Below are 25689 nucleotides of genomic sequence, written 5' to 3'. Positions count from 1 at the left end.
GCAGGGCATGAAATGGACTGGGAGATTCCCCCCAGGGGTGGGGGGGGGGAAGGCTGGGCAATGCTGTGTTTCTTGTTCGCTGCTAGGGTGACCAGATAGCAAGTGTGAAAAATCGGGACAAGGGGTGGGGGGGTAATAGGAGCCCATATAAAAAAAGCCCCAAGTATCGGGACTGTCCCTATAAAATCAGGACATCTGGTCACCCTATTTGCTGCCTCACCACATGCCAGTGGCTGCTCCTTCACCCCCACACCTCTCTCTGCGTTGAGGAGAGCAGGTACTGACACAGATGCCTTTGAGCCTTGCTAGGCAGCAGTCAGGAGAACAGCCTCCTGCCCTGCTCTGGAAGAAGCTAGCTGAGCAGCAGCCAAGACACCCAGGAAATTCAGCTCCTTTTTCCTGAAGTTCCCCCACACCTACCCTGGTCACTGCCCTACAAGGCTGCAGAAAAATGCAGAACATGAGGGACTTGTGTGGATTAAAATACCTATTAAGAGTCTCAAGAACTCTGTCAGATTCGGCTGGAAAATCCAGGAGGACAATGTACAGATTCTGAGAACACTCACCAAGGACAAGACAACTGGATCCAATTTGCAGCACTGGGGAAAGAGAACAATGAGTGTGTTCCTGTTGCAGAAGGGTCTTGCAAAACACAGAGGAAGGGCATGTGTGCATCCACTTCCCAAGACACCGAAAATAACTCAAACGCTGAAAAAGAGAACGAGGAGCCTTGGGCAAAGCAACACAAGCTACTGAAAGGCATCGGATGTGGAAGTTTCCTTTGAGAATCACCCTAATGCCTAGACAAATTGGGCTACCCAGGTTTAAAAAGGAAACGATTTCAGAGACACGCCAACGAACAGAGATCCTGCACCAACAACGTAACAAGGAAGAAAGCGCCTGCTACAAATACATTAGAAGTAAGAGGAAGACCAAGGACAGAGTAGACCCGTTACTCAATGAGGGGGGAAAGACAATAATAGAAAATGTGGAAACGGCAGAGGTGCTTAATGACTTCTTTGTTTTGGTTTTCACCAAGAAGGTTGGTGGTGATTGGACGTCTAAGAGAGTGAATGCCAGTGAAAATAAGGTAGGATCAGAAGAGGCTAAAATAGGAAAAGAACAAGTTAAAAGTTACTTAGACAAGTTAGATGTCTTCAAATCACCAGGGCCTGATGAAACGCATCCTAGAATACTCAAGGACCTGACTGAGGAGATATCTGAGCCATTAGCAAATATCTTTGAAAAGTCATGGAAGACGGGAGACATTCCAGAAGAGTGGAAAAGGGCAAATATGGTGCCCATCTATAAAAAGGGAAATAAGGGGAATTACAGACCAATCAGCTTAACTTCTGAACCCGGAATGATAATAGAGCAAATAATTAAGCTATCAATTTGCAAACATCTAGAAGATAATAAGGTGATAAGTAACAGTCAGCCTGGATTTGTCAAGAACGAATCATGTCATACCAACCTGATAGGTTTCTTTGACAGGGTAACAAGCCATGTGGATGGGGGGAAGTGGTAGATGTGGTATATCTTGACTTTAGTAAGGCTTTTGATATGGTCTCACATGACCTTTGTATAAACAAACTAGGGAAATACAACCTAGATGGGGCTACTATAAGGTGGGTGCATAACTGGTTGGAAAACCATTCCCAGAGAGTAGTTATTAGTGGTTCACAGTCATGCTGGAAGGGCATAACGAGTGGGGTCCCGCAGGGATCGATTCTGGGTCCAGTTCAATATCTTCATCAATGATTTAGATAATGGCATAGAGAGAACACTTATAAAGTCTGCAGATGATACCAAGCTGGGAGAGGTTGCAAGTGCTTTGGAGGATAGGATTAAAATTCAAAATGATCTGGACAAACTGGAGAAATGGTCTGAAGTAAAGAGGATGAAATTCAATAAGGACAAATGCAAAGTACTCCACTTAGGAAGGAACAACCAGTTGCACACATACAAAATGGGAAATGACTGCCTAGGAAGGAGTACTGCAGAAAGGGATCGGGGGGTCATAGTGGATCACAAGCTAAATATGAGTCAACAATATAACGCTGTTGCAAGAAAAGCAAACATCATTCTGGGATGTATTGGCAGGAGTATTGTAAGCAAGACACAAGAAGAAATTCTTCTGCTCTACTCCGCGCTGATTAGGCCTCAAGTGGAGTACCATGTCCAGTTCTGGGTGCCACGTTTCAGGAAGGATGTGGACAAATTGGAGAGAATCCAGAGAAGAGCATCAAAAATGATTCAAGGTCTAGAAAATATGACCTATGAGGGAAGATAGAAAAAACTGGGTTTGTTTAGTCTGGAGAAGAGAAGACTGAGAGGGGACATAACAGTTTTCAAGTACATAAAAGGTTGTTACGAGGAGAAGGGTGATAAATTGTTCTCCTTAACCACTGGGGACAGGACAAGAAATAATGGGCATGAATTACAGCAAGAGAGATTTAGGTTCGCATTAGATGTTAGCAAAAACTTCCTTACTATAAGGATAGTTAAGCACTGGAACACATGACCTAGGGAGGCTGTGGAATCTCCATCACTGGAGCTTTTAAGAGCAGGTCGGACAAACAACTGTCAGGGATGGTCTAGATAAGACCTAGTCCTGCCATGAGTGCAGGGGACTGGACTCGACCTCTCGAGGTCCCTTCCAGTCCTATGATTCTATGGGTGCAGACTTTGCCCATTGTCTGCAGAGCCTTTGCTTTCCCATCTTGGCACCAGCAGCTCTCTGGCTGCCGCCACGAGGGACTTGTGCACTTTACATTCACACTTGCTGTTTCTGCCAAAGGCTGGCTGGGTTGTTAAACCTGTTTAATCTTTACCATATAAAACATGTGTAATGGTTTAATGTTTAATGTAATGGTTTAATGTTCCAGGTGGAAGAGGCCAGAACAGCTTCTGAAAGGGAAGCACTGTGTAACTGCACTGTGAATGCTCTCTCTTCAGCGCATGTATAACCAATACAGTGCTCAGCAGCTGAGCTGCCATCTTACTGTTGGCTCATTTCTGGTTTGAGCTCCCCTCCCCGGGAAGGGTGGGGCAGAACTCCCAGTGAGAGATCAAGGGCGGAGCCCTAAACAGCCATCGGGTCAGGTCCCCAGACTGCAGCGTGGGCACATGGAGGCTGCCTAATGGCAGAGAGCCCTGGCCCTTCCGAGGGGCAGGATGGGTCAGCTCCCCCAGGCCTCAGTGACTCCTCCACAGATTGTGCCCCACTAGCGGGGCACGAGGTACTTCAGCTTCCTCCACAGAACAAGCACCAATTGCAGCTACTCCACCCAGCTGCCAGGCCTGCAGGCATTTACCCCTTCCACCAGGCGCACCGCGCCTACCGAGATCAGTGAACTACCCATTACACCCTCCCACCAGCAATATCTTGGGGACCTGCCAGAGGCTGCCTTTGACCAGGGCCCGGTACAGCACTGGCATGGTCCGTACCCAAAAGGAATCAGGAGTTTCTCAGCAGCCGAGTGTGGGGGAGAGGAGAAGAGGCGGAAGATTGGCATCTGTGTTCCCCCAGCAGGCCCTACTTATGTCAGCCTTCTTCAGGCAGGGGCACTGAACGGACACACAAGCCCTGCGCTCCCCACCCTGAACTGTGTGTAAAGAGGACAAAGGGGGAAGCACAGGACCAGTCATGAGAGAAGCGTGTGTCAGGGAGGGGAGAACACCACGAGTGCAGGACAGGAGGCTCACCACGCGCACTGAACTCAGGAAGGTGGGGGGTGGGCAGCAAGGAGACAGCTGAGCTTTGTCTGCTGGGGAGGCTGGACTGGGCAAACCATTCCATGACTGGAGCCCCATTTCCTACAGTTACTCTAAGAACCAACTCCACATGTCTGTTATTGTCTGCTCTGTGCCCACTCCTCTCCTCCCACCCACAGCTAGAGCCCAGTGGGACACACCCGCCCTTCTGGCGGCAAGCTCCACCACAGCCGTGCCCTGCATTCAGCATTATCAAGCTCCAGGAGTATTTCTGGGAAGCTGGGTGTTCTGGGACAACAAGATCCTTGGAGTTTCAGGGCACAGAGCAATCTGAGGCATCTACCAGGAATGCAGCCACTCAGGGCTCTGCCCGGTTCGTCCCAGCCCTGCACCTCCTGCCAACAGATGACAGGTTCCTGCCCCTCATCTGAATGTTGAAATACACGTAGATTTAAAGCGTGCCAGCACCGGAGGCCACTGGAGCCCAACTTCTCCTCCCACGACACAGAGAAGGGACAGGACAGAATCAGAGGGATCGTGTGGGGAGCAGCTGGGAAGGTAGTCAGGGGAGAGGGCAAAAGGCCACACTGGCTTGGATTTGGGGAGACCCTCGCCCCCTAAGGGACAAGCACTCTCACCGTGACCCCACCCACCCAACTGCATCAGTCCTGCACCACGAATGGCAGGATCCACCCTCTTCCCACAGCTCTGCAGGGTCTGAAGCCCTCCCCTTGCTAGGCCACGCAGCCTGAGCACCACCCAAGCCACAACGTCAAAGCGCTGTGCGCAGTGGTTATGGAGGGCTAAGGGGTTTTGCACTAGCACAAGTCTGCCCAGTGGGGCCGGGAGGCTCATTCCCTGAGCTGCACAGACATCCTCACCCATCTTAGAGCCCCCCGAACACACAGGCTAGCCCTGGGGCTGCATGGAGTTGAGAGCAATGCATAGAGCAGGGGCCCTGGCCTGAAGGGACATTTCCAGTAGTCGCTGCAGGAAGGCAGCTTGAAGACATCCATGGCATCTCCTCAGTGAGATGTTCAGTCTGGCTAGAGAGCAGGCCCTGACTGCACGCCCAACCACCCAGCAGAGCCTTGCAGCAGCAAAGCCTGGTCTGCAATCCGAGAATGACTGAGATAGGCCACAACCTCCCCTGAGCTGGTTCCCTGGAAGGGTCAGAGAGCTGGACAGGACCTCGAGAAGATGCCTTTCCAGGGCTGGGGAGTTTGCTGATAATCTGGGTCCAGAGCACTTGGAAACATCAGCAGCTCTGCTGACCCGCCCAGGACACTAACTCCTTCCCACCTACCGAGACACTCCAAATCTCCAAAATAAGCCCCACAAGCAGAGCACCAACCCCACCCACAGGTACAGGGCTGCAATGCAGCCTGCAAGAGGTTCTTCCCAATACAGCAATACAATGTGGGCCAAATTTGGGCACCCCATGCCAAGTGCAGAATTCCCATTGGAGTCAACAGGAGCAATGGGCATTCACAAGGCTTTTGTTTAGATACCTCAGTATTAAGCCCAAGTCTGACCCTGGGGAGGGACGGGGAGATGAGAAACTCCTGCTGCGGAAGGTATACTGCTGCAGGTAAACGGCACAGCTGTCCGTCAGAGACCCTGGGACCTGCCAGGGCAGGTGCTCTAATCCAAGAGCCACAGCAATCCTGGCTCTCATGGAACGAGGGGTCCAAGTTCAGTATGCAGCCAGACTACAGAAGAACTTTACCCCCGGCAGCCCTGAAGTTTATAAGCATACCTGTCCATCAGATTAAAGCAGGAACCGGCCTGGCAAACATTTCCCAACACAGCATTCCAGAGAGCAGGGCAAATCTGAGGCTAGCTTTGTTCTTCTTCTAGCTCACTGGGTAAGTAAACAGGCCTGCTCCCCTGCTACGCACAAACTGCACTGCACAGAACTCAATACCAAAGAGGGCCAGCAAATGGGAATCGAAACGACAACAAACAACGGTAATGAGAGCTTGCAGCCGAGCATCTCCCCGCCCCGCCCCACAAGCAACTGATGGGCCCCAGACACAGATTTGCTCCCAGAACACTGCATGAGAAGCTAGCTCTGTGTCCTGGACAAACCTGACCTGGGCTGAGGGCCCTTTTCTTCCCCCACAGGAGCGGGGCTTGTATTATATTCAGATTGCCATTTTCCCAGCAGGATTTTCTCTTGAATAAATAAGGCTGCAGTAAGTCAGCCAGTCTGGAACAGCACAGATCAGCTTGGAGTGACCCTGTGTCTGTGTCACGCCTTATTGTGCGATGCACAGAAATCAGACAGGCGGCAGCTCACTGCTGAATCCCCTCCCGCTGCCTGAGCCTCTAGAGGGTTCTCCTGACTCCCACAGCTGTGCCAAGGAACTGCACGGAACACCTTGTAATGTCTCCATTACCAACCAGACAAGACAGCAAGAGACAAGCTGTGAGTGTTGCCATGGTCAGCTTCGTGGGCTTCAGTTCCTAAGCTACAGCTGTGATTGACAAGTAGCTCAGCCAATCGCTTTTAAATTGGCTCCTCCCCACAAGTCATAGAAAATGCAGCTACTTCCCCCCATTACTTAGAAGACGTGAAACATCCTCAAACCGTGTGGCTCCATCACAGCTCCTTGCAGAGTGTCCAGCCTTCCCAACCTTGCTGTGTGCACATGCTAAGGTTTTCACAGATGGCCAAATTCCAGCCTGGAGTAAGCAGGGATATGGGGATTTTCAGAGGCCCTGCGGCTTTGCACCTGCTTGCCCCAGGACTGAATTTGGCCTGAAGCCTCTCTCATTTGTCACAGACCCACCCTTTTGTGGGCTGCCACACGAGGCTGCTGCAGAGATTGATAAATGTGCAATTTCAAAAGCAAGTTTTTCAATGGCCTGTTTGGAACAGATGGGGGTCATGTAAAATCCCAAACGACATCAATTCTTGCTGTGGCCTGGAGCAAATCGCTTACCCTCTCTGCCTCAATTTCCCCCTGTAAAATGGGGATCATTTTACCTCTCAGGTGCGTTAATGAGGACAAATTCATTCCTGTTTATATTGTACTTCAGAGCACCTAATAAGTAGTTCACGCTACGGCCAGCTGGAAAGGGCCCAGATCCAGGTGTCAGAGGGTCTCTGTGGCTGCATCTTCAGATACCCACTACTGCTGTTTCTCTGCTGGATCAGGTTGGTGACCTCTTTTCCCAAGTCAAACTTTTCACAACCCCCTTACATTCACTATAAAAGTCAGAGCAAAAACATGTAACAGTGATAAAAATAAGCCCCTATGGTGTATGTTGAGAGGCTCACAGAGAATAGTTGACCTTGAGGGCTCAGGGTGTGCGGGGAGGAACAAGATTTTTTTTTTAAAACCTGAGATTGTTATAAAGTTTTCAACACCTTGCGACTGGAGTCTCCTGTTCGCCTTTCTTGTCCCCCTGGGGGCCATGACCTACTGATTGCAAAACACTGCTCTAATGAAATGAAATATTAGTGGACCTTAGGCACAAAGCATTCCCCGGCCAGCATGGACTCCTGCTAACTTATACCACGTGTCCCACCATGCCAGCCTTATTTTTCACTGTTCTATTGGGAAGGATGAACCAGATGTGTGTGACTATAATTCCCATCCATTTAGAGGAACACAGAAGGCCGATAGACCTAAAGTGAAACCTATCAGCTTCTTTGGGCCCTGCAGTCCTGTTATATTGTATCCCCTGCACCATTGCTGTGAGGAGCAGACAGGCCACTGATATGAGAATCCTGCCCAGAGAGAAAGAGATCAGGATTCTTGTATATTTCCAGTGTCCTACCTATTCACAGGTGGGAGCGGGAAGGTCAGCGTGCTATGTTTTTGATAATAGAGAAACCGAGCCCTGAATGTGTTGGCAGTTGTGCCCAGCTAACACATGGGGATGATAGCAATAGTGCTGAAAGTGGATAGATTTTCCCTTCCAGGACTGGCGTTTAAATGGTTGGGCATGTCAGCCTTAACAATGTCCCTTTCCACATAGAGAAGGGAAAGAGAAAGCATGCAGCCTCCAAGCATCTGTCTCATGCAGAGAGCTCGAGCTGGATGACAGGGAGCAGGCTCCAGATCCCAGGAATGGATATTTTAATGTATAAAGTGCACTGTGAACAAAGTTTCTTTCTATTGATAGATATTGAAAGGCAGCAGGAGTGGGACAGAACACTGCACGCTTCTGTGTACTTCGTGCTGGCTTGGGGGTTCACATGACACAGGCATCAGTGCGGGTACACAAATACCGTCACATAAGAAAGGTTTTGAAAAGGGAGATGCATCCCAGGAGCAGACAATCAAAATTTTGGCCTTGCTCCATGCGAGTGACAGTTCAGCTCCCTTCTGTACCACGGATACCCAGTTTCTTCCTATTGGGGTCATTTGCTAGGACACACTCCCACAGATGTGTCCAGAGCACTTTGGGCTACAGGGTCAGAGGAAGCACTTTGCTCCCCAGGAATGGCTAGTTAATGATTCCCCAGCAAGATGCTGGGCAGGAATGCATAAGCTCCTCCCACCGCAAACAGCCATTCTGTGTGGATATGCGTGACCTTGCCACTCCCCAACCTCCATTCTGAGTGCATATATTGCCTCTCCCCCCTCCCCACCAAAGTGTCCCTGGTAACACAGTGTTTATTCAGAAGGGTCCATGCAGTCATTCTCTAGACTCACAGCCCAACAGTTCCCTGATCTGCCAGTTCTCTGCTGGGGCTGCCTCACAAGAGGACAGGGGGAAGTAAGAGACAAAGGCACTGTCTGGCTCTGGTCAGGTGCACTAGAGCCCTTTCCCTCCTTCCCTCCCTCCCGCTGCAACCCCGGATGCTGCAGTCTCCGTATCCTCTCAGGAAAGCGCCAGACCTTTGTTTTTAGGGTGACCAATATTGCTATGTTTGGGGGGCGGGGGAAATCAAGACCGCGGAGATCCTTTTATTTAGCATTGGGCTCAATAAGGAAAAAAATCCTTGTTCCCCCCACACAGTCCCCAAGCACCCTCTTGCCCGGCTCTAATAAGGCTTCCAGGAAGGGGGGTGCGTTGTCATCAGGCAGAGTGGTAGCATGCCTAGGTAACTGACAAGCTGCCATATTTGCATAGATTTGCAGCACTAAGGGATTTAGACACAATCACAGCACCAAAAACTGGCACAAAGAAACCAAGAAATAAGTCTTTCCACTTGGTAATAAAACCAACGGCCCCTCCCCCACAAGACACTGTGCAGCACAGACACCCTAGCAAACAGAACTGCTACAGGGAGCTAGGGAGAGGTCACCCAGCATAACGAAGGGCCTTCGCTAGGGCCCGAGAGATGAAGCAGACTGGCTTGGCAGAGTGCCGATAGGGCAAGCAGGCTGGCCTGGCATTTTGTTTCTAGTTTTGATAGTATCTGCCTCTGAGCTTGTGGAAATCCTTAGAATTCTTCTTGGAACTAGACTTGTTTTGAAATGCTTATTTCTAAGAAAAGAAAGTGTTTGCTGAGCAAGAGATAAATGGCATCTGGTGAATACATGGAGCTATCAGGCACTCCAGGCAGGGAGGGACAACACTGGAGGAGCATGGAGCACCCCTCCTCTTCCTCCAGAACTGGACAACATGCAGCTGGCAGGGCACTGAGGGCCGCCCGGCAGAGAGGCCCCCGTCCCTTTCCATGTTGATGTGCCTGGAGAAGCCAGAGAATTCTATGGAAGTCACTAATGCTCTTCATTCCAGCCACGCTGCATGGGGCTCTACCCCCATCCCATGCTCGGTTCCCAGACTCAGCAAGCCCAGACCGGGGGCAGGCAGGCAGAAGGGACAAGGCTGCTTTAGCTCAGGATTTGGTGGACACACTGGAGACTAGCAAAGTGCAGGTTACCTTCCAGTTCATGCACTGACCCAGGGCCTCGCTTCCTTTATACCTGAGGTCTAGCCCCCACAAGTGTCAATTTCAACCTCTTCAGTCCCCTGTTCTGGATCTCAGACTAGTCCAGACACGTCCAGATATTTCTAGCCTCCCCCAGTCACCTTTATCTGAGAGGAAATGTTTAGAATTCCTGAGTTGCTCAAACGATGACTCTCCGATAGCAACAGCACTTACAAAGAGGCTCACAGTCAGTCAGTACTGGCTTACCCCAGCCTCCCAAGGGTAGATTGTTTTACAATCTCTCTGCATTTCACACATCCCCTTCTTCCCCCCCACCCAAGAGGCAACAGATACACTAAAAAGGATGGGGCAGTAGGTGACAGTGAAATATAATAGAAGCAATTATGCCAATAGGTAGTGAGGTATCACCTCACCTCCAAGCCACCCAGGAACCATTCACTGGTTCAGTAGTGCAGTTCAGCATCTCTCTGTATTTATTTTTGCCACCTTCACCCTCCCTGCTGGTCAGAAGACATTCTACATACACAGAATCGGATTCACAGCCCGTACTCCACTCCATCAGCTCCATTCACCACCTGACCCAGCACAAAAGTAGAAGGGATCCTCATTCCCCTCCACAGCGCTGAAAGCATGATACCCATCTTACACCTACACTGAGCTTGGCCTCCTGAAGGTCCCACAACACTTTGCATATCTGTTTAAATGTGTAAAGCAGGCAGTTACCGATCACTTCACCCACCATAAAATGCAGCCACCTCTGGGGTGAGATGCAGCAGCTGTTTAAACAGTGCGAACAATGTCAACTGGGTGTGAAGGAGGTATCTCAGTAGATAACCATATTCTATCAGATTTGAAATTCGGCCAGGACACTGGCATTCACATCCCTATCTGGAGACTGGTGGGGACTAGTGCTTGAAATGTACCAGTAGTACGACCCTGTGAGCTGGGTTAGTTTCATTCTCTTGTGTCTAGGTAACTATCTGAAACGCTAACACTAGACAGGTGGGAAGGAAATTAGTTGCACTCTCTATAGTGAAATTGGGGACAGGGCCAAGTGAAGCAGACCAAGTTCCTTTTTCAAGGTACAAGCAGGATTCAGTGAGTAGCAGTGATCCATGAGGACAGGTGAGGGAAGCAGATGTAGGGGGATAAACCCTGTCTAGTCTCTTTGGGCAGCAACAGATTGTCTGAGCCATGGCTGGGATACAGAGGAGAGCAGGGCAGTTAATAGGGGGAAAAAGGGGTTTGGGTACCAAGAAAGATTCCTTGATGTGGCATGGCTGAAGTGCGCCAGCATGCGAATGGGTCACTTGGCTCTGTACAGCAGAGGAGTCCCTCCGGTCGCAGAGGAAGTGTGAGCAGATGACAGGGAGGGACTCCTCTGCTGTATCTTTGCAGAGCTAGTCTGGGCAGGGTTCAGAAAAAAACTCAATGGCCTTTCATACAGAACATTCCATGTGGAGGAAACAGGCAACAGACCAGCCCAAGGGCCACACCTTCCACCTAGCAATGCCATTGTCACACCTGCTTATTTACAGCCCATGCCTGTAAGGCAGGGACTGTTCCAACCCAGTGACTAAACACACAGCGGGGTGACCACCATGCACACAGCTCTCTCTGCCACCCCAACAAGATCTGCTTGGGAAATAGGGTCATAAAAGAGCAGTGTACCATTAGAGAAAAACACCCCAAACAGTTCAGCAAATACACGAGGCTTCTCTTTCAAGAGTCTCAAAGCACTGTCTAAATATAAGTTAGCTCTCAAAACCGTCCTATGATGCGGATCACTATTATCCCAGATGGGGAAACTGCACACAAAGCAGTTTAAGTGACCAGCCCAGAGTCACATGACAGTCTGTGGCAGAGCTGGGAACAGAATCCAGGGCTCTTGACGCCCAACTGCTGGTGTTTAGCCACAGGACACTGTTCCCCTCAAATGAGGCGCTCGATGTTTCTAGTATACCCGTAACTGTAACTGTTACAGCTACAATACCTATGATGCACCCCAGCCACCGGGCAGAAGCTGCCATTAGAATCTGGATTAATGTGCATTTGGGAATGGTTTCATACAGAGACGAGCAAGACAAGGTATGGAATAGGAAACACCCTGGTGCAGCAAAGCCCAGGAACAGCAGCTGCCCTTTACCCAACTCACCACGTGGGATTGGCATGTACAAACCTGCAGATGAAGCTCAATGGAGAAAAGCACTATCAGAAAAACTGAAAACAGGAGTATTCCCAAAGGCTGCTGCTAGAATCCTGTGAACACAGCTCAGTGGGTCCCCACGTGACTACTAGAGCCCAAGAGAGATCCCCGAGGTCCCCTGCTCTGTCTCTCTCCACCATGGAACCGGACAACAGGCTGCAAACCTCACAAGCCCCTGGCATCTTTGTATAGCTGCTCAGACACCCCTCAAAGCCTGGACCTGAGTGTCAGGCAGCAGCAATGTCCAAGCGGTTGTAACTGCCAGTGGCACACAGCACCACCCTTGCAATCAAAATATTTCAGAAAATATGCCACCTTCCCCCGTCAGGAGAATCTGACATCAGAGAACAGGCCTCAACCCCTCTCCGGAGCTGCTCCACACAGGAGGCTTTGCTGTTCCGCCCCTAGTGTTCTTTCAAGTGCTTTGTCAGTAACTCACTGCCAGCTTCCATGACAAGTGGGGGGAGACACAAGCAGACTCTGCAGGTGCAAATGTTTCAGGGACTCCGTTTTAACTGTTATGCAAATGACTGACCTACATGGAAGCAGCTGGTTAATTTCAATTACAATAGCAGGGAATTCTGGGTGATGTGAACCCTGAGTCCCCAGCAAACACCGTCAAACTCCACGATGTTGTGACCCAGAGCTGAGTAGAGATAAAACCTACCCCTCCCCCCACCACACACAGCAGGACACCAGCTAGCATTAGGTAAGGCACACAGGCTGTCCCAGTTTGCGTAAGGGCTCCAGCCAGACTGGGTACTGGAGTGGGAAGTACGACAAACCTGCAGAGTTCAGTGCACACTACGGCCAAAGCCAAACAACTTTGCTAAACAGAGACAGCCACTAACACATTCCATTCCTAACCCTGCTGCCAGGGACGCTTGTCAAACTGGTTTCATCACCAGCTTCACAGAGCCTGCAATGTGCTTGCACCACTCGAGATGACAAGTGCTCACCAGCAATTCCAGCATTTCCCAAATGTGTCAGAGGGGCTATCCAGAGAGCTGCAGCCCCTCTCTGCATCCCAGGAGTCAGCCTGGCCTGCTCTGGGCATGGCAGAAGAGACTGGAGAGGACAGAAGTGTTCTCTCTATTGCGAGGCAATCAGCCATCAGATGAAACATTAATGCATAGCAAAACAAGAGCTGGCATGAATGACTAATCCACTTGCATCCAACTTTCATCAGTGAAAGTTATTCTCTCAGAATCATCGGGGCTGAGCCATAGACCAGAACCAGTACCAGGAACACACCGGCGAGGGAGAGCTGGGAACCATGAAGCCGTAATACAAAAGCACAGTGAGGAACATGTAGGTCGAGCTGGATCCACGCAGGAGATTAGCACCTGCTGGGAATGGGATTGCATTTCCGTGGACTAACCCATTTAATGCCTTTTGGAAAAACAGTCTCTATGCGGCTTCTCCCCACTGGACAGATGGTGTCTGAGCCCCAACAGGGCAGACCAGTCTGCTGGCCTTTGGTGAGAGAGGCACATGTTGGGGGCAGTGGGAAGACTCCTTGCTCGTGTCAGAGCTATCTGAAGCCTAGAAGATATTAGGCTGTGTGCCTAGCGAGGCTGCTGTGTAACACAAGCACCTCCTTTTGGGGGAGACCATGCCTGCAGCACGTGGTGCCCAGAGAGAGGAACGGATCCGCATTTTCACCCAGCCACACTCTTCGCCCCCAAGCATTAAGAAAGTTCCTGTGTCCTGGTAGAACTGGGTATGAGGCAACAGTTTCTGCAAGGAGGCAGCTTTTGCAAAGACACAACCTTTGGGCTTCACTGGACCCTGACACCATGGCCACATTCCTCATTCTCTGGAGCCAGAGCTGGGGCGCGCCCTACAGTGCTCTCAAGCCCGTAACCAGAGTGCGATCTTGTCATTTCTTAAGCATCTCCCCCCAGACTGAGAGGCTGCATGCAAGAACATGCTCCCGTTCCTCTTGCTCCCCCACAAAAAACATGCCTTGGGAAAATGGTCAGGTTTGGGAACAGACAAGAAATCAGGACCCGCTCCTCCTTCCACACACGGACCCACTCCAATTTTAAATAGACTGTCTCAGCCCCTCTCTCTTGGGTAAGTCCCAGGGACTCTTTGAGCAGACCTCCTCCTCCCACAGCGCCCTGGGATGGAGCCGGAGAAGGGGAGGGAGATGCATTCATTTAGTTCCTGTTAATCCATGTGAAGTCTCAAGTGATTCAGCCCATGAAGTCACTTAGCAAGAAACCCCCTGACCAACAGGAACTATTGCAGCAGGAGGGCTCCTTTGCAGCACTCTGCTCTGGGCCTTGTCACACACTGGAAGCAAATAATTGTTTAATCCAAGAAGATATTGGTGAGCCACGTCATTTCAGGATGGAATAAGCATAATGGCCACAGGTTTACAGGCGTTCAAATCAGATGCCCTCAACACACAAAGCTGGGGCTTCACTTGAGGGATACTCGTGATCATCTGCACACAGCCTCCATTTCCTGGCCAGGGATCACTAGCCAGCACAGCTAGTCACTGCCTGAGACAAAAGCGTTACCACAGCTTTCCCGCCAGCGGAATGCCATTAATCTGCTCCCACTGAAGCCAATGGCAAAACTCCCATGGACTTGTGAGTGGGCCCAAGATCATGTCCAAAACACCAGTGAAATGGTCCAGAAGGGGCAGAAACCATCCGAGCGGAAGCTGTCCTGATGCTCCCCTCCTCTCTGCACTGACCAGTCCCAGCATGCAGCAGTCAAACAAGCCCTTCCTCTAACTCCAGTGCACACGATGGTAAGCCTGGCAGCTCACTCCCATGTGTGGCTGGGTATTGAGAGCCCTGTGCTTCCCTCACCTTTGCTCTGTTTAGTGTGGAGCTCTTTGCTTCAGGTGAAGGACTGCACTGGTATCAACAGCAGTGGAGGAGGGAGAAAGAGGGGGAGGAGAGATCTTTCATTCTTCTCCCCCCTTTGTCCCCACTCTGTAAGGGGCCTCCAGGTGCTCAGACACCTGTGCAGTCAAACAGACAGTTCTGTCCATTGCCCCCTCTTCAGCCCAAGCATACGATTCTATTTCCAACCAACAAGTCAACCCAGCCTGCACCTGCTGCTTTCGTCACAGGCAAGGCACCTCACAGTACGCTATACATATCCATCCCTTCATGCACAGTTTACAACAGTGACAGAATCCTGCTTCAGAAGCTCTAGCTGCATGTTGACCTCCCTCAGAAGTCCAAGTTACAGAGTAGCTCAGCTCCTCTGATGCAAATGTTACCTCCAAGTCTCTGCTTCCCAAGTCTGAATGGCAACTGGAGGCCAAGTACTTGGGGTAAAGAGAAACTGGCTGCTCTTTGTTCTATGATCAGGCTGTCCCGTGAACTAGACCCAGCGTACTGCCCTTCTTTGTGCATTCTGTTCCCTCTCCAGTCAGGTGCTGCTCCCCCCAGAAAAGGACACTGACACTCTCACACTGGGAGAGAGAAGAGGCTGCAAGTTAGTCCACAGGGTATAAAGCCCACTGCAATCAGGAGAGCAGATTCAACTCCAGGTTCATTCAACTCTCCACTCCCTTTAAAAGGGGGAAAAACAAACACCACCACCACCACTGCATTCAAATAATCCCAGAGGCAGCAGGAACTTCTCTGGTTAAAACTCCGAAGAGGCCTTTGAATTCCATCCACTCCTCCCTCCCTCCCCTTGAGGCAGGTGCCAGCACTGAGGGCATTTGGGTCCCCATTAAAGGGATCCTAAGAGACAGCAGTGGATCAGTACACGTGAGCATGTGCCTGGGAGAAAACACGTGCGGATGTAAAGATGCTGGCTGCATGGAGGAGCTATGCTAGGCGTTTCTTCCTGGAGGCTGCCCTTCCCAGCACTGAGCGCTCCTGTATTCGCGCTCTATCTAAAATAAACACAAGGATAAAAATAAGTGAAATGCCTAAAAATAAAAAACAAAGCAAGCAGTTTTCTGCACCATAACTAGGTCACCCAGCTTGCCAGCATGCGAGTTGTGGCAGAAGGCACACAACCTTACAGGCCTCCTGAATTCAAAATCAACATGTCTCTCTTCAAATTTTCCCGTCACGAAACCCACACCTGCTCCCCAGTAACCCCCAGCTGGAGCCATCTGTTAACGGTTCTGCCCTCCAGTCAGCTTAGGCTGTTTTGCTTGTGTGGCAAACTGTAACCTTATCCCCCCACCTGAACGCTACAACAACGAACACTGCCCCAGAGGACACAACTGAAGCTGCCCTGTGCGTTCAGACGAGGCCACACTTCCTTCTTTAGAAACAGACCGATGGGTCTGATGCTGTGAAGTGGAGAGAGCTCTCGCAGGTCCAGCTTTAAGTGCACGCCACAGGGCAAGAAGGTCTTGTGCCAATAGACTGTCATTGTCACTGGCACAGCATAGATAGGACCAGGGGAGTTCTGGGAATGTTCAGAGACAAACTCTGGCCCTGGAGAGGAAAGCTAAACAGACAATCCCAGGTCCCATCCCAACCAAGGCGATGTCTGTGAGGGACCAAATGCTTCCCTTCCCTGTTACCAATGTTAGTCTTTAGCCACTTCAGAACAAAGGGTTTTCCATGAGCAGCATCCCTGCCAGAAGGGGCAGCAGGAGAGAAAAGCACCACCCAGCAGAGAGAAGGCCACTTAAGCATGCCCTGGAGGATGCCAACAGCAGTTACAGCTCCTACTGCCATCAGTATACAGATCATCACAGAGGTGGGGAGACATCTCTACCTAGCAATTCTGCTGTTATCTCAGAAACAACCAGCATCAATCAGGGATGGCTCCCACTTTTGTCATCAGACTTTGTTAAAGTTCTCGGATGAGCCCATCCTCATTCCCACCTCCCCTCCTGACCCTGCCAATCCAGTTTCTCCCAGGACTGGTTAGGCTTAGTAGCTGCTAGGGAAATAGTTATTTGCCCTAGAGCAGCGCCCCTGGTTCTCTCAGAAGGGGACTCTATTCCCACAGCATTCCTACTTTCACTCAACAACATGGCTGGGGGGCGGGGGGGAAGAGAGCAAAGAAGAGCTGCAAAGGCCCTGAAACATCACATCACGGCTCAGCCTCCACACCACCACACTGAGCCTCCACCACACTCCCCCCGAGGGCCTGCTGGGTGCATTCCCCTTTGGATTATATAAAGGGAGGCTTATGTAGTTTCTGACATCCAGTTAGGGATCCAGAAACAAGGTGTGTGCATGTCAGGCACATGCATAGAAAGCAGCAATTTCCATGGTGTGAGTGAGGGCTCACCATTCCCAACCCCTCTGGCTGGGTCAGACAAGGCATCTCAATAACACAGACATGCAAAGACCCTGGGCAGCTCACAGTCGGGGCCTGAACTCCAATTTCAAACAGCACCAGCAGACCAGGGGAACTAAAGTTAACGAAAACAGCTGATAATCGGTAACAGTGAAAAATAGTTTGGAAATGCATGGGGTATTTTTAAAGTACTTTGTTTTTTGAATCCCAGGATCTCAGAGAACTTTACAAACATGAATTTTCACAGTCCACCCTGCAAAGTAGGGAAGTGTTATGCCCTTTTACTGAGGTCCAAAGGAGATAAGGGACTTGCTCTGAGTCACCGAGTAAGTCAGTGACAGAACAAGGGGGTGAGAGATCAGGAGTTCTGACATGCAAATTCCTGCTTTGATCACAGACCTTCAAAAATGTAATCAAATCGTAAAACACAGAGAGAGACGCTGCATAGGTAAAAGATAGGGAGAGAAGAGAGGCAGAAACTGAGGAAGTGGGGTGAAGAGTGAAAGTCTGCAAAGATTTCTTTCCATCTTTCACTTTTTAGCAGGCAGGAATTCTGCTGCTGGGCTGGGACAGGAAGCAGCAATGGAAGTCATTCCAATGGCATTTCCTGAAGAGCTGTACAGAAAAGCCTCCCACCTCTGAATCAGTTTGAGAAGATGCCAAAGGTCTGAACACTGAGCAGAGATCTCAAACAATCCCACTGTTCAGACTGCCCCTATCTGCAACTAGCCACCCTCTCTTTCCACCTGGTACTGAGTTAGTCTTCTGCGGGAACTGATCATCATGATTGCAGGGAGTGCCTGGATACACCCTCCCTGCTCCACACAAGTGTGACTGAATCTGATGGAAGAGAAGACAGAATCTTCAGGGCTTCAGCTGGGAGAGAAGAGAACCATCTGGTGTTCAGAAAAATATTTATTTAACCCAGGCAGGTGATGCCTAGAGAGACATCTTTCCCCAGCCCTAGATAGCATGCAGAGTAGATGAATGGGTGGGATATTTGTTTGGAAGACAGGAGGAGCAAAGAAAATAGGGAAAGCCAGTTGCCTGATAATGCAGGAGCCTTACAGTTAGAGAGCACTTCTCTGTCACGAAGAGGGAAAACGTGCGTTCTCAGAGAAGACCCTAAAGCGGTCTGTGCACCTGGAGATACCATCCTTTGTCCAAGATGTCATACTGACAACTTATGGCCATTAAAGATCCCATGGCACTTCTGTATAAGAGTCTGAATATTAATTCTGGTACCCTAGCCACAGTCCAGTTTGCATAATTGTATTTGACCCACATGGATTTCCCTTGTAACTTAATAAGAATATGGTATTCTTCTATTTTGGTATTTATACTGTGCTCATCACTGTGGTACCCAAGTACCTAGTCTTCATTCCATGTCTTCGAGCTGTTTTACAGTGTTGCTGTGTGTTAAATGACTACATTCCACCCAGAGATAGCTGCATTTCCTTGAAAAATGTAGTGGATTCTATAAAGCTCTTTTAAACATATAATATACCTATTTGAATCAATGCTTACTCCAACAGGAGTTAATCTCACAGTGTTAACTACACACCAAATCTTGGTTATCCAAGCTGTTTGATCAGCCAGTGAACCTCTCACTGCCCGAGCAGAAAGGTCTAAACAGGCATAATTAAAGATACAAACTCCATTAGATGGCAATGGGAGTCCTACATGCTAGGAACAGAGATCGGCATACCAGGATAGGAGGGCTTGAGATCACATCTGGTTTGCTCATCCAACCCAAGCAGGGATTTAGCATCTGCACACAAAAAGAAAAGGAGGACCTGTGGCACCTTAGAGACTAACGAATTTATTTGAGCATGAGCTTTCGTGAGCTACAGCTCACTTCATCGGATGCATGCAGTGGAAAATACAGTGGGGAGATTTATATACACAGAGAACATGAAACAATAGGTGTCACCATACACACTGCAAGGAGAGTGATCACTAAAGGTGAACTATTACCAGCAAAGGGGGGGGGGGCACCTTTTGTAGTGATAATCAAGGTGGGCCATTTCCAGCAGTTGACAAGCACTTCTGAGGAAGGGGGGGAGAAGGAATGAACATAGGGAAATAGTTTTACTTTGTGTAATGACCCATCCACTCCCAGACTCTATTCAAGCCTAAGTAGCTTATGCTCAAATAAATTGGTTAGTCTCTAAGGTGCCACAAGTACTCCTTTTCTTTTTGTATCCAGTTTGCAAATTAATTCCAATTCAGCAGCCACAAACTCTACCACTGAGTCCACTCGAGCAGTCTCTAAGAGAACAAGATGAATGCCTCGACATGGTTATTCCCAATCCCCACAGTGGAATAGCAATCATAGGAGTCAGAGTAACAGCCGTGTTAGTCTGTATTCGCAAAAAGAAAAGGGGGGGGGGGGAACCTGGATTTGTGCTGGAAATGGCCCAACTTGATTATCATATACATTGTAAGGAGATTGATCACTTTAGATAAGCTATTACCAGCAGGAGAGTGGGGTGGGGGGAGGTATTTTTTCATGCTTTGAGTGTATAAAAAGATCTTCTACACTTTCCACAGTATGCATCCGATGAAGTGAGCTGTAGCTCACGAAAGCTTATGCTCAAATAAATTGGTTAATCATAGGAGTAGACATGAAGAGGAGCAAATATTCTGACTATAGGGTGAGATGCAATGTCTCAAGTTTTCTCTCTGAAAGCAGAGGGTGTATGCAGAGCACAACTTGCTGTCATACGACAAGTGTCTGTGTCATTTCCCATCATTCAAAAAAACCGACAATTAGAAAATAGACTCTCCATAATCATATTTTCTAGACGGTTTTCTCCACAAAGCACCACAAGACTCCATCCTGCTGCAATGCAACTCAGCAGGACTTTGTCCAACCTGGCTACCATTTAGCATCTGGAAAATCTGGGTTGGGCAGGTCAGAGGAAGGGGGAAGAGGTTTCATCTAGTCCATCCCTCTTCCAGTGATGTCCAGTTTTTCAGACTTCAGATAATTTTATTGGCATTATTTTTCTTGAGAAAATATTCCACTATTGCATACAACTAATAGTTCTTTCCAGTGAGAAATCTGAACCCTAACCTTTCCTTTCGTGAATCTTCACCCATTACTTCTCATTATACTCCCCTGAGCCATCCTCAATTTCTTTGCCTCCTTGGTGTTTACATGTTAAGCATCCAGGAAATCAGTACTTTAGGGAACTGTCTGCGTTACTCCAATGGGACAAAGCTCAATGCCCCAGTCAAGAGACAGGACAGTCAGCATCAGCAAACAGAAGTATATTCTCCAGTTCCCACTTATTCATGGAATTGCACAGATGTTGCCAGAACCTTCAATTCCAGCCTTTACTTTCTGACCAGATCTCTATTAGAAATGTAAATGAGTCATTCATCATGAATCACGCCCAGCCTTTACGGAGCTCTCAGAAAAGCATTATTAACGCCCACTCTAAAAAAGCAAGGATTTCACTCTGATCATGGCACCCTGGCCCTCCATCCCAAGCATCACAGCAGCTCTTTCTTTTTCACCAGGACCAGGAAAGCAGGAACTCTTACCCGAAAAGACTGTCTGGTATTACTCCTGCCCTCTCTCAGGGATTGGCAGGCAGTAAAATGCTGTGATTCTCTAGAAAACAAATTTCAGAGTGGTAGGTAGCTGTGTTAGCCTGTATCAGCAAAAACAACGAAGAGTCCTTGTGGCACCTTGTACTGTATGTTCCACTCCATGCATCTGATGAAGTGGGTTTTAGTCCACGAAAGCTTATGCCCAAATAAATGTGTTAGTCTCTAAGGTGCCACAAGGACGACTCCTTGTTTTTTCTAGAAAACAAACTATTTTGATACATACCAGGAGCAGGCCAGCCAGAACTTGCATTCCTCTGTTTGAGATTTGGCTATGGCACCTTTTTGTGAATGGGCCAGGCAATAGCTGCTCAGCATGCACCATACACACTGTAGGTGAGCAGTAACCCTGCGCAAACAGGACAGTGACAGAGAGATTACTCCATCATTGGGCCAGGAGGAGCACTCACTGATTAAAGGCTCATGGCAGAACTACCTAGGAAGAGGCCAATGGTTCCTCTCTGCACCTAGAAGCAGGGGAAGGTGAAACAGAAGATAACCATAACCCTCCACCCCTATTAGGATGGCTGAACTTTTACAAACAGTTGTGATGCAATATTAACATTAGCACCAACGTTAGCAGCAGCAGAGCTGAACAAAGGGAACAAGATTGGGAAATCTGGGGGTGGGGGGGGGGGAAGGCCTAGTGCTAACAAAGCCAAAAGCACCACCACTAACCCTATCAAAGCTCCAGTCTGGTGTCTGGTTCAAAGCCCCTGTAATGGACCTGCATCCCGCATCTTTTCTACAGCTGGCAGCGTAGAAGAACCTACAGAAACAGCCCAGACCTTCTCTTTGGGCATCATGGGCATTTGTACCGCCTCCCTGCACCAACGGCTGTGTCACATAGTTCGGCCAGCTTGCAACAAACAATACAAACCAGCCAGAATCACAATCAGGGATACCAGGACAGAGCAAAGCTGCTTCTCTGTCTGGCAAACAAACAAACAAACAAAAACGGCTAATAGCCATCTTAAGAGCAGGAGCCAGTGGGTGTGTCAGACACAGAGGAATCCTGCCCTCATGCAATCTGCTGAACAAATATTTGTTTCAAACAATGAATTTGTGCTCAGACAAAAAGGAAGCACACTGTGATACTCAGTCCGGGTGGGGGAGGGGTACTGCATTCCCAACAAGCAGAGACCAGTGACTTTCCATCAGCGATTTAATCTAAATCTCCCAGGGAGTTCATTTACAAAATCAGATTGCATTATCGCCTAGGTCTCCAGGATACAACCAGATCGTCACCAGCAGCAACAGCCACAGAGACTGGGAAACCTCCATTTGATCACCCAATTCCAGGACTAATCTCTGTTTTTAAAAGCCAAAGCTGGAGAAGAGAGGGATGAAACCTAGTATTTAGCTGCTGCTAGGGTGATCTACAAGGCTAGAGAGCTAATGGGCCAGGGACAGCCTGCTGAGGTGGTCAGTGAGAATCCTGGTTATTAACATGAAACAAAATTCAGTCTGTTTGGGTAGCCACAGCCCAGGCAGTGCCCCAGGACAACTGCATTCCAAGCATTCCTGGGCGCAACATCCTCCCTTCTGCCTCCACTCTTTTACTTTATCCTGGATCCAATGCTGGGCTTCCCTGAGCTCCAAGAGGCAGATCGAATTCACCTGTGCCAGGAGCAGGTGCAGAGCAAGGCCAGGCTGAAAGAACCTTGTCTCCATACTCCCCAGCACCACCTCAAGTCTCCTCTAGATTTCAGGGTGGGCTACTGGTTGTGGGTTTGGGGCTATGAAGGTGAACACAATTTTCAAAACCACAGCTCATCAATGGGCAAGGGAAACAATACTCCACTGCCAGTAGCTGAAGAAGTGATTTTTTACCCACGAAAGCTTCTGCCCAAATAAATCTGTTAGTCTTTAAGGTGCCACTGGATTCCTCGTTGTTTTCGTAGTTGGAACTGTCCTCCCTGTCCAGCCAGTACTAGTACAGAGAGCCACCAGAATGCAGGAGTTAAAACAAGTCATAAACTAGAGCATCAGGCCACATATCTCCCATTGGCAAAATCCCCTGGACGCACCAAGTTCCACAGTGCAAGCCATCTGGTGATGAGCAGAATAGACTGAGAGCTTCAGTTGGAAACACCTACTCATGTTAACACAAATCCATTAAAAGGGTACACAAGTTTGGTGCTCAGGAGAGCAGGGGGGAAACAACCATGATTGGAGCCAGGTATACAGCAGTAGGAGTTTTGGCTGGCTCTCTTTACGCAGTTCTAGCCATGCACCTCAATTCTCAGACTACATGGAGGACAGATACCCAGGGAAAGAAGGCCTACTTTATTTGTGAGCAAATCAGAAGGTGAATTCTTGTCTCCAGAGGTGGAGGGCTATCATATAATCCATCTCACTAGGCTGGAAAGCCCACCCCCAGCATTTTAGGATCATTGCATTAACAAAGGTGGAAGGAAGGTTCAGTCCTGAGCTGGGTTCCCAACCACTGTCGGACATGCTAAGGAACAAGGGGTTCCATCTCAAAAGCCAGCCTGGATTATGGGGCTGCCAAAAGAGTTTCTCCAACATCCAAGGAGGCCAAGAAGAAAGAGTGATTCAGACAGGCCTGGTTGGTGGGCACGGTATCAATTCTTTTTGCTCTGCCACAATGGAGTGACCCCTTGTGGCAAACCGCTAAGAATGTGCAGGGAAAGGCCCATTCCAGTTGCATTTGTTTCACTATGGACATCTATGACAATTACTAGCATGCACAAGGTGTTCAGCCAGTTACATTTTAATCAGACTTGCACTATAGCTGCCAATAAGGTCAGATGAGTGGGGAGCACGCTCCCCTTGGAAGTGAGACATGTTCTTACCCAACCGCCATTCTCTTGGATCCAGGGATCTAGGTGGTCAGTCAGGTAAGTGGTCATCCATGAGACGATGCGTCCAACCAACACCTGCATCTCCTTGTCAACGCTCTCCACACACAGGGCTCCTCCAAAGGAGAAAAAAGCCACAATGCGCCCCCAGTTCACTCCGTCCCGGAAGAGTTCATTCACCACCTGTTCAAAGCTCTGGTATGCCGTGCCAGGGGTGATGTGGAGCTGGGAAGTGAGGTCACTGAAGGCCCTCCGATACCTCAATTCAAACTCATCTCCTGCCTCTCTCAGCGCCTGCCTCACTCCAGTTGCTGGAACCCTTTCGTGGGCTTCAAGGCTGTTACTGTGCCCGACAGCCCCATTCACTATGTGGCTGGCACCCGGATGCCAGGATGGACTTCCATTAGGGACGCTTGCCATCTCAGCCTCTTCTGCAGACTCAGTCCTGATCTCATCCTCCCCCTCAAACCGACTCCAGCTGTATCCCCTCTGCGATAGCTTGTAGGAGAGAAAGTCAATCACTAATTCTCTGTTCGTGTTCGACATTTTCACATTAGGGGGATTCTCATGGAGTCCATGGTCCAGAACACAAGCTGACCAATGTGCTTACCAGGTCCAGACTCTGCTCTCCTCTGGAGTCAAGGCAAACATCTGAACCCTGGGCAGACAATCTTCAGAGGGAAAAGAGAGGCAAATAAACTGTTAATACAACATTATACTCACATTTGGGGCATTAACATCCGTAGCTTCTTCCTAAATTGAGACCCTCAAGTGTTTTTGCAGTTATACATTAGGCAGAACCTCAGAAAACTGTTGGAAAACCATCAATTTCTATGAGAATTAGGCTGAAAACCCTTGGACTTGCTTCTAAAACAGCCACAAGTCACATGCACATGAAATGCAATCAGTTCAGCCACCTCTACATGAACCAAGGAAAGCCTGAAAGCTCTTTTGTCATGTAGCTGTGCAGAAGGTTGAGGGGTTTCTACACCTCTGCCTAAGGTCAACAAGGGCTCAGTGCCCAGCCAGCCACTGCCGATTAGTCTCAATCTAAGCCTCAGAAGAAAAAGCAGCTCTTGCTGAAGTGATCATGCAACACTGCAGGCTCGACATTTGAAAGCAAAGAAAAGGGCTTTGGAGCCCCAAGAGCTCACCCTCTGCCTGTTCCTCCATTACCTTGACTGAGTGGTAAATGCAGCTCTGCTCTGCTGCAGGAACGCAAAGAACCCTCCCTCCCTCACGCCCCCTTCCTCCCCGCCTCCCAGAGAAGATCAAAGCTCTCCCTGATTTTTTTTTTTAAAGGGACCGGTACTACTGGGTGAGGTCCCTTGAAATACTTGCTTCTGCACTAAAAGAACAATGCAGCCCTCTCTCACTCCTGTCAAGTAACATTTTCCAACAATTAGACAGGCTCAGTCTAGAACAATAGCAGCTGCCAGCCTGCACAGGGACTTGTTTAAAGCTTTACAGCATCATTTTCCTTTTTCCATTCCAGGGAGGATTAGCCCTGGGTTGAGTTTCACCAGCTTCCAGGTGTATTGAAGGTGCACAGTTCCTCTTTGCTGGATTTGAGTGCCACTACAACCTTGGGGAAATCCTACAACAGACCCCTTATGTGTTTTACTGGGATCCCAGTTATAGGGTCACACCCTCAACCCTACTTTGTTAGAAAAAGTTAGGAGAGGAAGTCACATAATAGTTTCAGAGTGCCCATGAAAAGCAAGTAAAGGCTAGAAGCACATTAAATCTATGCTGTATTACTTCTGAGGTAGTTAATCATTGCAGAGGGAGGTTTCCATGGAAAAGGAATGCATACAATCACATATACAAGTGAGAGAGACTTGGCACCCTTGAATTTTGAGGGAAACCCTGAAATATTACCAGAGAACCCGAGAGTAATAGAAGGACAAAAATAACCCTACAGAGACATTCTTTTTCAATGTTTTACCATCACAAATACACAGTCACTATGTATAGGGGAAAGGGGGTCAGGGTTTTCTGTTATTCTAAATATTCAGCGCTTTCTGTAACCAATTGTATTAAGAAATCTTATTGTTTCACAGAGAAATCACCAGGTAGTCCAGTCACTGAATGAAGTTACTTTCATCTCAATACTCTTTATTAAAAGCATTTTATTCAGTTCTATGATTTTACTAGGAGCAGCTTCTCCTTGTCTCATTTCTACCCTGCCCTAGGTCCTACAAGGGGAAGCAGCATAG

At 48.9% G+C, this 25689-nt stretch overlaps 1 protein-coding gene across 3 annotated transcripts in view; it reads right to left on the bottom strand.

Annotated features, from left to right (window-relative positions):
- BCL2L1 (BCL2 like 1) overlaps window positions 1-25689 on the bottom strand; it is a 31689-nt gene that overhangs the window by 3425 nt on the left and 2575 nt on the right. The window contains exons 1-2 of one of the 3 annotated variants that reach the window (XM_077832600.1): window positions 24625-24681; window positions 23465-24141 (exon numbers count right to left, since the gene is read on the bottom strand). In XM_077832600.1, coding sequence (XP_077688726.1) covers window positions 23465-24016 — 552 coding nt within the window. In that variant the 5' untranslated portion in view covers window positions 24017-24141; window positions 24625-24681. Of the gene's footprint in view, window positions 1-23464; window positions 24142-24624; window positions 24682-25689 lie in introns of those variants that run through there. The other 2 variants (XM_077832602.1, XM_077832601.1) reach the window with 2 other exon arrangements.

Source organism: Eretmochelys imbricata, chromosome 13 (assembly GCF_965152235.1).
Source record: "Eretmochelys imbricata isolate rEreImb1 chromosome 13, rEreImb1.hap1, whole genome shotgun sequence".
Lineage (NCBI taxonomy): Eukaryota > Metazoa > Chordata > Testudines > Cheloniidae > Eretmochelys > Eretmochelys imbricata.
The sequence above is the reverse complement of the archived record's forward strand: the minus strand, read 5'-3'. Positions and strand labels throughout refer to the sequence as shown.